This window comes from Limulus polyphemus, unplaced genomic scaffold, assembly GCF_000517525.1.
Source record: "Limulus polyphemus unplaced genomic scaffold, Limulus_polyphemus-2.1.2 Scaffold891, whole genome shotgun sequence".
Lineage (NCBI taxonomy): Eukaryota > Metazoa > Arthropoda > Merostomata > Xiphosura > Limulidae > Limulus > Limulus polyphemus.
Genome location: NW_013666501.1, coordinates 394594 through 411115, shown reverse-complemented (window position 1 = coordinate 411115; position 16522 = coordinate 394594). Strand labels below are relative to the sequence as shown.

The following is a 16522-nucleotide window of genomic DNA, read 5'->3' as shown; positions in this document are numbered from 1 at the left end:
GAGGGCATACTGTATCAGCTCTTGCCCAGGTATGTGTGTGAAAGTTTATTTAACCTAATCTGTAATCGTTAAGAAGGAGGACCTACTGTATCAGCTCTTACCCAGGTATGTGTGTGAAAGTTTATTTAACCTAATCTGTAATTGTTAAGAAGGAGGACCTACTGTATCAGCTCTTACCCAGGTATGTGTGTGAAAGTTTATTTAACCTAATCTGTAATTGTTCAGAAGGATGGCATACTGTATCAGCTCTTACCCAGGTATGTGTGTGAAAGTTTATTTAACCTAATCTGTAATTGTTCAGCAACTCGTGCCATGGTAACGACTTTCACCTATATACTCAATGTTTTTTATTGTTATTATCATCATACTTTGTGTAATTAAAACTAATTCTTCAATATTATCGTGAACAACGGATTTAATTAGTGGGGGAAGGTTACGAGAGTAATGTTTGCATTGTTTGTGTTTTGTTTCTGCCTCAGTTGTTGGATTGAGTACTCTGCTGGGTGTGAAAACAACCGAAAGCAGAGCCCTCTGTTGGTTATAGAAGGAAACTAATCCAAGCCATGCGAGGTTCGAAAGTTTAAATAAATGTGTTTCATATAGAGAATTCTTTAAGACAAACGACACTTTTAGTAACATTAGTAAACTATGGGTTGAGATTTCAATAATTATTTTTAGCTGAGTTTTTTTTTTCAAAGGTCTGTAGCCAGGCAGCTAATTTCTGGAGAATCGGTGAAGGCAGAGGCTTTCGACAACGTAACTATCTACTTCAGTGACATTGTTGGATTCACGTCGTTGTCAGCGGAAAGCTCTCCCATGCAGGTATTTTTTCCCTTTTTTCCCTGTGCCCCCTCCCTCCAGTGGCTCAGCCGTAAGTCTTTAAGCTTATAACGCTAAACGCCGAGTTTCAATACCAAGCACAGATAGCTCATTGTGTTGTAGCTTTGTGCTTAATAACAAACAAACAACATTCTTCCTTGTGAGACAATAAAATAATGCCGTATTATTGTGGCGCCATCTATTCCGAATATGTAATATTTCGAATGAACGCAAGCCTTATGTGTTATGGACAATTTGGTGTTTTCAGATGTCTTACACTTACCACAGTGAGCCTATATCTATGTAACTAGTTTAACTCGGTGAGGAATGATAAATCGAATGTTAGATTGGGTTTCTCTTTTTTTTTCTGGTCTATTTGTTGTTTTTTAATTTCGCGCAAAGCTATACGAGGGCTATCTGCGCTAGCCGTCCATAATTTAGCAGTGTAAGACTAGATGAAAAGCAGCTAGTCATCACCACCCACCGCCAACTATTGGACTACTCTTTTACCAACGAATAGTGGGATTGACTGTCACATTATAACGCCCCCACGGCTGAAAGGGCGAGCATGTTTGGTGTGACGGGGATTCGAACCCGTGACCCGCAGATTGAGAGTCGAGCGCCCTAACCTCCTGGCCACTTATATAATATATTTAATCTGTAAAATTAAATTAAACACTTATATAATCTATTTAATCTGTAAAATTAAATTAAACACTTATATAATCTATTTAATCTGTAAAATTAAATTAAACACTTATATAACCTATTTAATCTGTAAAATTAAATTAAACACTTATATGAGCTATTTAATCTGTAAAACTAAATTAAACACTTATATGAGCTATTTAATCTGTAAAATTAAATTAAACACTTATATAATCTATTTAATCTGTAAAATTAAATTAAACACTTATATGAGCTATTTAATCTGTAAAACTAAATTAAACACTTATATGAGCTATTTAATCTGTAAAATTAAATTAAACACTTATATGAGCTATTTAATCTGTAAAACTACATTAAACACTTATATGAGGTATTTAATCTGTAAAATTAAATTAAACACTTATATGAGCTATTTAATCTGTAAAACTACATTCAACACTTATATGAGCTATTTAATCTGTAAAATTAAATTAAACACTTATATAGTCTATTTAATCTGTAAAATTAAATTAAACACTTATATAATCTATTTAATCTGTAAAATTAAATTAAACACTTATATAATCTATTTAATCTGTAAAATTAAATTAAACACTTATATAACCTATTTAATCTGTAAAATTAAATTAAACACTTATATAACCTATTTAATCTGTAAAATTAAATTAAACACTTATATGAGCTATTTCATCTGTAAATTTAAATTAAACACTTATATAAGCTGTTTAATCTGTAAAACTAAATTAAACACTCATGAAATGCTTATATAATTCGTAATAAAATATAGCTTTTTTTTTACTTAAATATTTTTATTATTTATGATACTGGCCCGGCTTGGCCAGGTGGTTAGGGAGCTCGACTCGCCATCTGCGGGTCGTGGGTTCGAATCCCCGTTCCACCAAACATGCTGGCCCTTTAAGCCTTGGGGGCGTTATAATGTGACAATCAATCCCACTATTCGTTGGTAAAAGAGTAGCCCAAGAGTTAGCGGTGGATGGTGATTACTAGCTGCCTTCCCTCTTGTCTTTCACTGGTAAATTAGGGACGGCTAGTGCAGATAGCCCTCATGAAGATTTGCGCGAAATTCATAGCAAACAAACAAACTATTTATGATGCTTACATTCATTACTTTCAAACTCGTCTGATTAAGAAATCCTTGTTTTACTTATTTTCAAGAAATAGTTGTGAACCCTTGTATACCAAGGGTGTGTGCTGACCACGTGTTTATAATTTTTTGTCGTTTTGGAGTTGGTGAGCTTTGCTATATGATAAGAAAATAGTACACGTTTTGATAGTTGAGACTGTTACAAAGTGAGTAAAAACATCTGACTCAGCTCCATGATTAAAGGCCATAAATTATTGGCTTTCTTTTTACCTTTGTACAATAGCAACTGATCTTTTACACCTCCTGTAAAGAGCAGAAAACTTAATACTCCTGGAGAGGTTGTCCCTTTCAACTATATTGTCCCCCGAAGAAAGATGTCCCTTCCAGGTATGTTGTAAACCCCACAGTGAGCTGTCCCTTCCAGCTATGTTGTAAACCCCACAGTGAGCTGTCCCTTCCAGCTATGTTGTAAACCCCACAGTGAGCTGTCCCTTCCAGTTATGTTGTACCCCGCAGTGAGCTGTCCCTTCCAGTTATGTTGTACCCCGCAGTGAGCTGTCCCTTCCAGTTATGTTATACCCCGTAGTGAGTTGTCCCTTCCAGTTATGTTTTATCCCATTATGAGCTTTATTTACTGGTTATATTTCATTCCTAAATGAAACTGTAATATCATGTTTGTTATATTGTGAACTAACTAGCTGGTGAAATATGGATGAATAGATTTGGAAGACTTCAGCAAGCAGCTGTGCTGTTTGTAACGAATCACTTATTCGGTAAAGGACGTTCTCTAGTTCTTTACCAATAAAATAAAACAAAGCATAACTTTCTTAGGTACCGTTGTAGCAGATACAGACCAAAGTTCTACTACGTTTGAGTGAGGTTGATCGTTTCAACACGACTAAACTAATCTCAGTAGATAGAGAGATATAGATTATCATTTGTTATGTTTCAATGGTTAATCGTAATATGTTGTTCTGTACATTTTACGAAGAGCCAACCCAATGATTCTTGGTAAGATTATATCGCGGAGTATGCATCTTACTCCGAAGAACATTTATTTATTTGTTAAATTAGAACATTTATTTATTTGTTAAATTATAACATTTATTTATTTGTTAAATTAGAACATTTATTTATTTGTTAAATTATAACATTTATTTATTTGTTAAATTAGAACATTTATTTATTTGTTAAATTAGAACATTTATTTATTTGTTAAATTAGAACATTTATACATTTGTTAAATTAGAACATTTATTTATTTGTTAAATTTTGAACAAAGCTACTCAAGTGTTATCTCCGATAGCTATCCTAAAATTTGAATTGATATACTAGAGGGAAAATAGTTATTCAACAAAACCCATCCCTAACGCTTGGGTTACTCTTTACAAACGACAAGATGGATTGAACTTCACATTGTAACGTCCCCACGGCTGAAAGGGCGAGCATGTTCGGTGACAGGATTATGAATCCACGACCCACAGATTGCGAGTCGAGCACCCTAATAATCAGACCATTCTAGGATTCCCTCCCGAAAGAAATGAACCTATAAACTGAATTGAATATAAGCAAAATGATTTTCCCTAAAAGGTTACAAGTTGTTATTGTACCTAATTATCACCTCCTGCACCCTTAAATCTGAAAATATGAATCATGGCTACTGCAGCATTGTTTCAACGTCAACAAAGTCCTTTGACCAAGAAAAAATAGTTCCCTTCTATTTACAATAACACCCTTTTTAAAACCCGAGACCCAAGTTTAGCTAAGAAGAAACCTGTGAAATTAAAGTTTTCATTTTTAATCGTTCTAAAGGAAGTTGAAGTAGTGTAGAGAAATGGAGGCTTAGCCGTTCAATAGGCTATATGCGTGGTGACCACAGCAAAGATCGAACCTCGAATTTGGGCTATAAGCCGACAAGCTTACTGGTGAGCCAGCGGGGTCTCATTTCGACACAAACTTTGTCTCTTGTAGCTTGCAGTAAACAGTTTCTTCCTATTTATTTTTAGGTTGTTGACCTTTTGAATGACCTGTACACCTGCTTTGACTCCATCATTGAGAATTTTGATGTTTATAAGGTAAGTATTTAATATATATATATATATGTTCATAGTTTGATATTTACAAGACAAAATTGTATTTCTGTATTAATGTTATACTGGTTTAACAATAAACTTGCCGTTTTATAATCTTATTTCAAAGTTTTAAAAGACAAATGATCAAATTTAGATATGTATCAATATTTTAACGTACACGACGTAAGGCTAGAGTTTTCGTATTTTTATTATAATATTAACAAAGATAAGTTATCAAACTTGTATTGGTATGTTAATGCTTTTAAGGTAGTATAATATCATTATTATCACGTGTGGCCCGGCATGGCCAGGTGGTTAGGGCCCCGGCATGGTCAGGTGGTTTAGGGCACACGACTCGCAATCTGAGGGTCGTTGGTTCGAATCCCCGTCACACCAAATATACTCGCTCTTTCAGCCGTTGGGGCGTTATAATGTGGCGGTCAGTCCCACTATTCGTTGGTAAAAGAGTAGCCCAAGAGTTGACGGTGGGTGGTGATGACTAGCACTGCTAAATTATGGACGACTAGTGCAGATAGCCCTCGTGTAGCTTTGCGAGAAACTCATAACAAACAATTATTACGTTTTTTGCTTAATAATTATATTTATATAGTGATTACGAGTGTTATATGTGACTAATATTTCACATGGCATTTGATAAGGTTATTTCGGGTTTCTTTTTTATTATTTGAGCAATGATATTATTCAGTAATGTTTTATGTTTATATATAAGTTGTAAGGATAACATGTTTTATGTTCTATTGAGTGGTTAAGATAAATTTTTTGTTTGCTGAATTGTGGTAATATTCTGGGATGATTATTAGTATAACAAACTGCTTGAAACTTGAAACTCTCGTAGCACATTATTATGGTTTTCTTATATGAAATCCGTTGAACTTGAAACCCTAGTAGCACATTATTATGGTCTTCTTGTATGAAATCCGTTGAACATGAAACCCTCGTAGCACATTATTATGGTCTTCTTGTATGAAATCCGTTGAACTTGAAACTCTAGTAGCACATTATTATTATGATCTTCTTGTATGAAATCCGTTGAACTTGAAACCCTCGTAGCACATTATTATGGTGTTCTTGTATGAAATCCGTTGAACTTGAAACCCTCGTAGCACATTATTACGGTCTTCTTATATGAAATCCGTTGAACTTGAAACCCTCGTAACACACTATTACGGTCTTCTTTTATGAAATCCGTTGAACTTGAAACCCTCGTAGCACATTATTACGGTCTTCTTGTATGAAATCCGTTGAACTTGAAACCCTCGTAGCACATTATTATTATGGTCTTCTTGTATGAAATCCGTTGAACTTGAACCCTCGTAGCACATTATTACGGTCTTCTTGTATGAAATCCGTTGAACTTGGAACCCTCGTAGCATATTATTATGGTCTTCTTTTATGAAATCCGTTGAACTTGGAACCCTCGTAGCACATTATTATGGTCTTCTTGAAAAATTGTACTTAATATTTACCAATTAATTAAAAAGAAAAAAAATAACCTTGATATTTAACGATTAATTAAAGAGTGTGTGTGTGTGTGTATTTTTATTATAGCAAAGCCACATCGGCTGTCTGATGTGTCCACCGAGGGGAATTGAACCCCTGATTTTAGCAGTATAAATCCAAAGATTTAGCGATGTTCCAGCGGGGGATGATTAAAGAGGGAAAAATTAACCTTGATATTTACCAATTAATTAAAAAATAACCTTGATATTTACCAATTAATTAAAAAATAACCTTGATATTTACCAATTAATTAAAAATAACCTTGATATTTACCAAATGATTAAAGAAGGAATAATTAACATATGAATGATACTAAAACGGCTTATTTGATTTATATTATAAAGTCATTATGCTATTTTGTTGTGAAATATTTTTAATCGTTTTAAATTAAACCAAGTTCTTTAAACAACTGTTCCCATAGTATATCATTTCAACTATCTTTCAGTGTCCCCCGATGGTACAGAGGTAAGTCTATGAAGTTACAACGCTAAAATCAGGGGTTCGATACCTCTCGGTGGACACATCAGATAGCCCGATGTGGCTTTGATATAAAAAAAAAACACGCACTCTTTCACTGCTTTTTATCCTTTCAGGTAGAAACAATTGGTGATGCGTACATGGTGGTTTCGGGACTTCCGGTTCGAAACGAGCAACAGCATGCTTCTGAAGTTGCCAGAATGTCACTAGCGTTGCTACAAGCTGTTAAGACCTTCACCATTCGCCATAGACCTGAAGACAAGCTGAAACTTCGGATCGGGATACACACCGGTTAGTTATTCGGTTGACTTATCAGCTCGTGTCTTTTAAGTGATTTGGTCGTGCCTAGATGAACACTTCAATTCCTGAACACATGAAGAACATAACAATGTTTTTGTTATTGTAAATATCTTATAATCAGTGGATGTGAATTTCAAACTAATGTTTGTGTTTCTCAAAATGACTACTTTCAGTGCCTTTAATACAAATACATTTTAAATTGTTCTATTTAAGTGCGAAGCTACACAGGTATCTAACCCTTTATTTTAGCGCCATAAGCCCTAAAGCTTACCACTGAGCCACCAGGAGGAACTGAAAGTTGGACATGTGATTGAATATCTAACAAGCTGGTACTAATTTGTAAGCCCTGTGGTTCAGTGACATTCTTAGTAAGTATTAAATGACAGGCTTCCATACTGCTTTTGGAGCCTGGCATGGCCTGGTGGTTAGGGCGCTCGACTAGCAATGTTCGAATCTCGGGGTCAAAATCTGTCGCCGAACACATGTTCGCCCCAGCCTTTCAGCCTTTATAACGTAACAATGAATCCCATTATTTGTTGGAAAGACTATCCCAAGAGTTGGCGGTTGGTGGTATTAACTTGCTACCTTCTATCTAATTTACTACTTCAAAATTAAGGACAACTAGCGAGATAGCTCTCAAGTAGTTTTGCGTGAAAAAAAAAACCCAACAACAACATTGCTTTTGTCTATTGGGTATTATTTATTTTGTCAAAACATCTTTGGCGTCCGAGATCACGATGTCAAACACATATTTCCTTTAAATATAATGTGTACTTTCATCGTGATGAAAATAATCCGCCTAAAAACGTACAAATAAATAAACAGTAGTAATTACCTGACTGTTGCGTCGGCTGTATATCTTATCGTACCATTTATTGCTACATTACGAAACTACTGATAGCGGTGAAAATCACAGGATGACGTAATTCTAGAAACTACACCCAGGTAAAAAAAACTCTCGAGGTATTTTTAACAGATGATGATAACATTGCTCAAAAAATCAAAGAATGGTGTAGACGTAACAGTCACACCCAGGTAACAAATTCGATTGCCAATGTATTCATTAGTTAATTAGAAAAATCAAAGAATGGCGTAGACGTAACACTGCAGCCCAGTTTGTACTCACGTTGTTTCTAACTGTTAAATCCATTTAATCAGATTCAATTTTTAGGTATTTATTTTTATTGGTCCTTTTTAACTAAAATTAAGTTTTAGGGGGTTTATTATTACAGGTCCTCGAAATCAAAGCTACGCCAACATGTATGAAAAATAAAATATTACTCTTTATATAAGATTCATTTTTCATGGATCTACTTTTACTTCGTATATGGAACAAAGTTGCTGAACAATGAAGAGGGATAGTGAAGTATTCAGAAAAGCTCGAATTTGGGGTCTCGTTTGAAAACCATATCTTAATACTACATATCTGATAATGTACTGCATATCACACAGAACTTTGGGAACATCTTCTTGAAACCAGAGTAATCTCTAGGGACCTACTTTTCTAGGTCTTTTCAAACAGAACTAATATTTAGGGACTTTTTCAGCTAGTTATTAGGACTTATTTTCCCTGGTTCTTACCGCCAGAATTAATCTATAAGGTCTAATTTATTACACGCCCATGCAATTATAGTTAATCTTTAGGGGTTTATTTTTCAGGTCCTTGTGCAGCTGGTGTAGTAGGGTTAAAAATGCCAAGATACTGCTTGTTTGGTGACACTGTCAATACAGCGTCACGAATGGAATCTTACGGATTACGTAAGTAACTTATGTTTATCGGTTCCATTAACTGTATACCGAAACTTTGTACTTGGAAATAATCCACGAATAACAATAAATGTCACCGTATTTGTTTTTTAACTGTTGAAAACTTGAATTATTCTATAAGTTGATTTCAGTTTTGTATTAATAATTGGAGCCTTAAATGAGTGAAAGTTGAATCTGATTATTGTATCCTTCAGCCTTAAATTAGCTTGAAAGTTAAACCTAATTCTTGTATTGTCCACTTTAAATTAAAACTGAAAGTTGAACTTAATTATTGTATTCTTCAGCCCTAAATGAACTTCATATCTAAACCTATTAATTAAGAATGGAGAATACAACTGAAGAATTCAAGAATTAAGCTTAATTTTCACCCACCCTTGAAGATTCATGTTAGTTCCACAACCAAAGAAGTTCTGGATAACTACGGAACGTTTCAGTTGGAGTTGAGAGGAGAAGTGGAGATGAAGGTAAGAATTAATTGTTCAAATAAAAGATGATAAAGTAGGCTTATGACAGTTGTGTTTCACAGCATATTCTTATTTGATTCACAATCAACTGTAAGTACTGTCGAATGAAAATTGGATGTTAAGTGACAACTTAAATGGTTTTTTTCTCTATTAGAAGCATTCAAACAAAAACTAATGATACTGTGACAAGAAAAGCTAATTTACTTTATTGTGAGATTACGTAGTTAAACGTGATTTGCATATATTTTTGTTTTTTGCTGTTTTCAGTAAATATTTGTTTATTTTTCTTTTCATGTGATGATCGTTTGTGATTTTTTTTTAAAAGCATATGTTTATTTTAAGATATCAGTGTTTAAATATATACAAAATCTTTGTTCTTTCAACAGGGCAAGGGGAAAATGACGACCCACTGGCTAATAAAAGAATATGTCCATCATGAAAAACCTTGTCTAAATCACTTAAGAGAGATTCAAGTTTAAAGCTTTAATTGAATTATCCATAAGTGAACCGCAAGCTTATGTGTTTCGTCCATCCTTGTATTTTTCTCTTGTGGAATGACAAGTGAAAGCTTTTTTTTTAAACCAAGTAGTATTTATCATAGAGTATAAAAAACCAGTGTTGACTTTACTAAGGAATGTTGAAACATGTTCCACTGTAACGAATTTTATTATATTTCATGAAAATTTCTCTGTGTCATTAGTGAATCGCACTGAAGAAATATCTATTTAGGAACTTTTTTTTATGCATCACAACTGCGATTTTCAGGTTAGTTACATTATGTTTAAATATATTTTCTCATTGTTATGTGAGCTGACACAAGTTCAAGCCCGAATTAAAACGGTTGCAAGTTTCATCGACGACTACGTCGAAATAAAAGATGCATTTCTGACCCAACAGATATTTTTTTTCATGATTTTCACATAGCAAAGCATTGATCTGATCTATTCATTATTATTATCAAAATTAGTTAAACATAAAATCAACGTAACATCTGATTACACTAGTGGCGCTGATATAGCAAGAGACCTGTGTATATCAGGACAAAACAGTAATTAGAATTAGCATTTTTAGTGTCAAAAGCGTTGTGATCAGATATCCGTGTCATTCTCAAAATACTGATGAAATTGACGCTGCGACTTTGTTTAATCTAATTGAAAAAATTTAAACAACAATTTTTTACAAGTAAATAAAAGTATGTCCAAAGTCCAAAGAATGTTTTTTTTTTGTGATTGAAGTAGTTCTTTTTCAATTAGTGTGTGTGTGTGTGTGTAGTGTAAACGTTCACACTTCTTCCAAGTTATTACTAATATATTTATGTAAAGTTTGCAGTTCCATCTCACCTTCAATTAAAGAAGCAATTTCTGAGTGTGTTTCTTTCGGTGTATTAAAAAGCTATTTATTATTTATTTTAGGGTGCACTGCTTTGATAGGAACCTGAACAAAGTCTTAAACTACCAGGGTTGTGACATATTTCATTACTTTGATGTTTAAGTTAAAGATTCGCAACCTTTGATTCTAATGACACTCTATTAAGAAGTGGATTCAACCAACAAATAAAGATATTTAATTTGATAATCTATTGTTCGTGCACAAAGTCAAAAACCCATAATTACTTGAAACTTGTCGTAGTAAATAGAAACGAAAATAAAAACTGTCTTATTTTCTAAAAGCCTTGGTACATTCTTAGCATTATTGTTTATGGCTTCTTCTGAGAGTTTTTGGAAAATGTGGTGCTATTTAATCTTCCAACATTACTTGAGACATTACTAAAGTCTGTGAGATCCATCCAGGTACGTGGCTGTCACGCGCCTTTAAATCTTTCGTGACTCGTTTGATGAGTCAAGGAATCGAATCCAGGAAATATATATAGAAGTTGTTACAATCACTGTGAGGTAAAAACAGATGTGTGAACAACTCTCTGTCGACTGAAGTTCGATGACTGGTTAACATAATCCTACAGGACTGTTTAGTAAAACAGAATCTCATAGCACTCGCTAATAGAACCCCTCAAAATTAGTTGATACAAAGCTATATATTGTAATAACTAGTTTACTATTAATATAAAAGTTAACGGTTAAATTTAACATTCAACTGTACATATACACAGAATTATTAAAGATAAAACTTCGGAGTAGATTAAATATTCCAGCGCTTCTAAGAAGGAAAAAAAAACATATGCAATGTTCTAAATGCTATTCGAAAGTAACGCAAACAATGTTTCAACACTTGTATGAAAATAACACAAATAATGCCACAACATTTGTATGTATATAACATAAACAATGTCTCAGCACTTGTTTAAAAATAACTTAAATAATGCCACAACACTTGTGTATAAATAACGTAAACAATGTCTCAGCACTTGTATGAAAATAACACAAATAATGTCTCAATACTTGTATGAAAACTATGTATATAATCCTCAATATTCATGTGAAAATAACACAATGGCCCAACACTTATATGAAAATAATTAAATAATGCCACAACACTTGTGTATAAATAACGTAAACAATGTCTCAGCACTTGTATGAAAATAACACAAATAATGCCACAACACTTGTATGTATATAACATAAACAATGTCTCAATACTTGTATGAAAATAACTTAAATAATGCCACAACATTTGTATGTATATAACGTAAACAATGTATCAGCCCTTGTTTAAAAATAACTCAAATAATGCCACAACATTTGTGTATAAATAACGTAAACAATGTCTCAGCACTTGTGTATAAATAACGTAAACAATATCTCAGTACTTGTTTAAATATAACTCAAATAGTGCCACAACACTTGTGTATAAATAACGTAAACAATGTCTCAGCACTTGTGTATAAATAACGTAAACAATGATCTCAGTACTTGTGTATAAATAGCGTAAACAGTGTCTCAGCCCTTGTTTAAATATAACACAAATAATGTCTACAATACTTGTATGTATATAACATAAACAATGTCTCAGCACTTGTTTAAAAATAACTTAAATAATGCCACAACACTTGTGTATAAATAACGTAAACAATGTCTCAGCACTTGTATGAAAATAACACAAATAATGCCACAACACTTGTATGTATATAACATAAACAATGTCTCAATACTTGTATGAAAATAAAGCATACAGTACTTTAACACTTATATGAAAGTAACGGAAACAGTGTCTCAATACCTGTATGAAAACTATGTATATAATCCTCAATACTCATGTGAAAATAACACAATGGCCCAACACTTATATGAAAATTTAGCAGTGTAAGAAGCCAGGTAGTCATCACCATCCACTCTTGGGTTACTCTTTTACCAACAAATAGTGGGATTGATCGTTACATTATAAAGCCCACACGGCTGAAAGGGCGAGCATGTTTGGTAAGGACCTACAGATTGAGGGGGATTCGAACCCGCGACCCTCATATTGCGAGTCGAGCGCCCTAACAACCTGGCCATGCCGGGCCAAGAAAAAAAAGTTAAAGTTAATATTATTGCTTTCAAAACCTTGAATATAATGTGATATAAAATTCTCAGTGCAATGATAAAGTATTAAGATGTAAATAAATAATTCTTAACTTACAACAAAGATTTTTTTATATACAATAAAATCGATGACGTCTATAGTAAAAACAAAATAACATATCAATCTAATAACCTGAGTGAAGCCAGGTACTTTGGAAAGTATGCAATATTGTATAACATATCAATCTAATAACCTGAGTGAAGCCGGGTACTTTGGAAAGTATGCAATATTGTATAACATATCAATCTAATAACCTGAGTGAAGCCGGGTACTTTGGAAAGTATGCAGTATTGTATAAAATATCAATCTAATGATCTGAGTGAAGCCGGGTACTTTGAAAGTATGCAGTATTATATAACATATCAATCTAATAACCTGAGTGAAGCCGGGTACTTTGGAAAGTATGCAATATTGTATAACATATCAATCTAATGACCTCAGTGAAGCCGGGTACTTTGGAAAGTATACAGTATTGTATAACATATCAATCTAATAACCTCAGTGAAGCCGGGTACTTTGGAAAGTATGCAGTATTGTATAACATATTAATCTAATAACCTCAGTGAAGCCGGGTACTTTGGAAAGTATGTAGTATTATATAACATATCAATCTAATAACCTGAGTGAAGCCGGGTACTTTGGAAAGTATGCAGTATTGTATAACATATCAATCTAATGACCTGAGTGAAGCCGGTATTTGGCAAGTATACAGTATTGTATAACATATCAATCTAATAACCTCAGTGAAGCCGGTATTTGGCAAGTATACAGTATTGTATAACATATCAATCTAATGACCTGAGTGAAGCCGGTATTTGGCAAGTATACAGTATTGTATAACATATCAATCTAATGACCTGAGTGAAGCCGGGTACTTTGGCAAGTGTGCAATATTGTATAACATATCAGTCTAATGACCTGAGTGAAGCCGGGTACATTATGTAAAATATTGCAAACTTATTATCAACAACGTTTCATACTTATATACAACATTGTAACATTCTTATCTATAATATTTTTTAAAATGTTTTTATTTTACATTCTAAACGACTTCCTAAGAACAAAAAGTCTCCCGGTGAGACAGCGGTAAGTCTTCGGAGTTACAACGCTAAATTTAGGGGTTCGATTCCCCTCGGTGAACACAGCAGATGACCGAATGAGGATTTGGTATAACAACACACGCACATAAACAAGAACAACAATTAATTCTCGTGATTAAATCTTTCACAGAAACAGGATTCCTGTTCTTCTAAACTCGTGATTAAATCTTTCACAGAAACAGGATTTCTGTTCTTCTAAACTCGTGATTAAATCTTTCACAGAAACAGGATTCCTGTTCTTCCAAACTCGTGATTAAATCTTTCACAGAAACAGGATTCCTGTTCTTCTAAACTCGTGATTAAATCTTCCACAGAAACAGGATTCCTGTTCTTCGAAACTCGTAATTAAATCTTCCACAGAAACAGGATTCCTGTTCTTCCAAACTCGTGATTGAATCTTTCACAGAAACAGGATTCCTGTTCTTCCACGAGACATAATTTTCTTCTATTAAATAACTGTGTAGTTAGGTATAAGTTAATAAACTCCACGTCACCACAAAAGTCGTATAATATACAATAGATTTTCTTTTTCTTTTCGAAATCGGACTAATTAGTTCAATGTGCAAACTTTAGCGTAAATAATATATATATATATTAGGATAAATTTTTATATAAAATCAAGAAATGAATCAAAGCTGCTTCTCACAAGTTATATAGCTTACTGCAACGACAGATAACTCTATCAATATAGATACGTTACATAGAAAAACTTGGACTATATCGAGTTCTGTTTAGACACTAACAGTAAAAAAAAATCGACTTTGGTCCTCAGATAACCGTATTTGCTATTTCGTATCGCACACGTCTAACAGATTAGTTTAGGGCAATCGAGGAGGTAAAGAAACCATATTATTACTTGTAAAAGTAGTTTCTTCTTCTTCTTTATTTATTTAAAAAATGGCCTTTTTAAACGCCAGGATATGGTGGCGACGGCAGCGAATGAGAACGTACATTCTTCTTGTTCTGGTGTTACTGGTTTTGTCTGGGCTGTGTTTTAGACTCAATCCAGGAGTTATGTTACAAAACACGAACACGATAACTCGTAGTTATCGTGCGGGTTTAAAGGTTGAGACAGGAACATCGAAATCCGAATACCAACGAAAAGCTGAAAGAAGGAGATGGCTAGAAGAAGGTAAGATTTTCTATTAGGATTAAAATAAATGAATTTATATCATCCAAGTCTAGTTAGAAATTAGTTATTAATTGTTTACTATTACTATATCCTAAATACAGACTAGTTTTTATCAGGGGTTAACGGTCAGGAACGAAGTTCCGTCTATCGAGGATTCAAGCCTTTAGTGTTCCCGGTATTCTGTTGGAATGTTAAAGTGGATCACAAAAAGGAATTCCACCTCTTCCAAATTCCCAATTTAACCACTAGTTAATATCCTCATTTTCGGGTAATAATGTCGTGTAGTTTTCAGGGACAGGACTCTACAGGTGGCAGGAGACTAGATTCGATCGTGGGTCTTCTTGTTAGAAAGGCTATTTACTCGTCCGAGCTCTCACACCCCACTGGCTCTTTAATTAACTTACCTGGATATATTTAAGAGGGGGTAACGAGGGTTTACTTACTTCTGTGCTAAGTTCACCGATTACCTGGTTTGTATATTCTGCTGTCTGCTATCCAATTACGTCTGTATTGTTTGAGCTCCTGCCAACACATAGGGTTTTTCTCGGGACTTCCTCAATGTCTGTATTGTTACAGTTACTGCCAACACATAGGGTTCTTCTCAGGACTTCCCCACAGATGGCAAAAAATTATTAACCGAAACATAGGATATAAATAAATTAGTAATTATGGTCTAGTAATATAAAAAGTATTAAATAATAAATTAATTAGGCTTAGGTGATGGTTCATGATACTGTCTACGAGAACGATTACCACAACCCTATCGAAACTATTTAACGAACTTAGAAGTTTAGCTTACAGAAAAACTAGTGTAGCCTCTCTTACAAGTAGCTTTATGAGCCGACTTATCTACAAATTTTATTTACTGAAAAAATCAAAATAATCAAGCGTTAGAAAATAGGTTTCTGCAAAAAGAACGCGACTCTTACATTAAAATGTTAGCTCGCGTAAAAAAGAAAATCCTTTGTTAAGTTAATGAGGGACAATATTTCACTTTTATGACGCAACTTACTGCTTATGGTAAGGAAGGTTTGTTAGAAAGACGATTATTAGACAACTCGGAATTTCCCACAACCATGTTGACAATCAAAGATAAATATTTCTTCATCTGCTTTCTGAATGATTTTAGCTTAACCCTCAAAATGCACCGGAAGTTACGTCACAATTCAAACACAATAATTCACCACAGTAACCTGGAGGTTTTTAGATGATGTTTAATCATTTATCTGTGTTTGTAATTAAGCACAAAGCTACACAATGGGCTATCTGTGTTCTGTCCACCACGGGTATCGAAACCCTGATTCTAGCGTTGTATGTCCGCAGACATACCGCTGTGCCACTTGGGGGCGTGTGTAGTGTGTTAATTGGAGGCCTAATTTTCGGTCAGTTACATAATAAACTTATTTAGCTCTGGTTTGTTTGTATTTCATGAAACTTCAACGACTTGTACTGTCGGCTCTAATAAACATTCCCGTCACACCAAACATGCTCGCCCTTTCAGCCGTGGGGGCGTTATAATGTGACGGTCAATCCCACTATTAGTTGGTAAAAGAGTAGCCCAAGAGTTGGCGGTGGGTGTT

General features: G+C 34.0%; 1 protein-coding gene across 1 annotated transcript in view; it reads left to right on the top strand.

Annotated features, from left to right (window-relative positions):
- The window catches only part of LOC106461067 (atrial natriuretic peptide receptor 2-like), a gene marked incomplete at its 5' end in the record, with an annotated part of 14997 nt that extends 5307 nt beyond the window's left edge, over positions 1–9690 (top strand). Inside the window, 7 exons of the mRNA XM_022387899.1 lie at positions 74–105; positions 699–822; positions 4600–4668; positions 6780–6954; positions 8623–8719; positions 9101–9194; positions 9581–9690. Coding sequence (XP_022243607.1) covers positions 74–105; positions 699–822; positions 4600–4668; positions 6780–6954; positions 8623–8719; positions 9101–9194; positions 9581–9673 — 684 coding nt within the window. The remainder of the gene's footprint in view (positions 1–73; positions 106–698; positions 823–4599; positions 4669–6779; positions 6955–8622; positions 8720–9100; positions 9195–9580) is intronic.
- Between the last annotated feature and the right edge of the window lie 6832 nt (positions 9691–16522).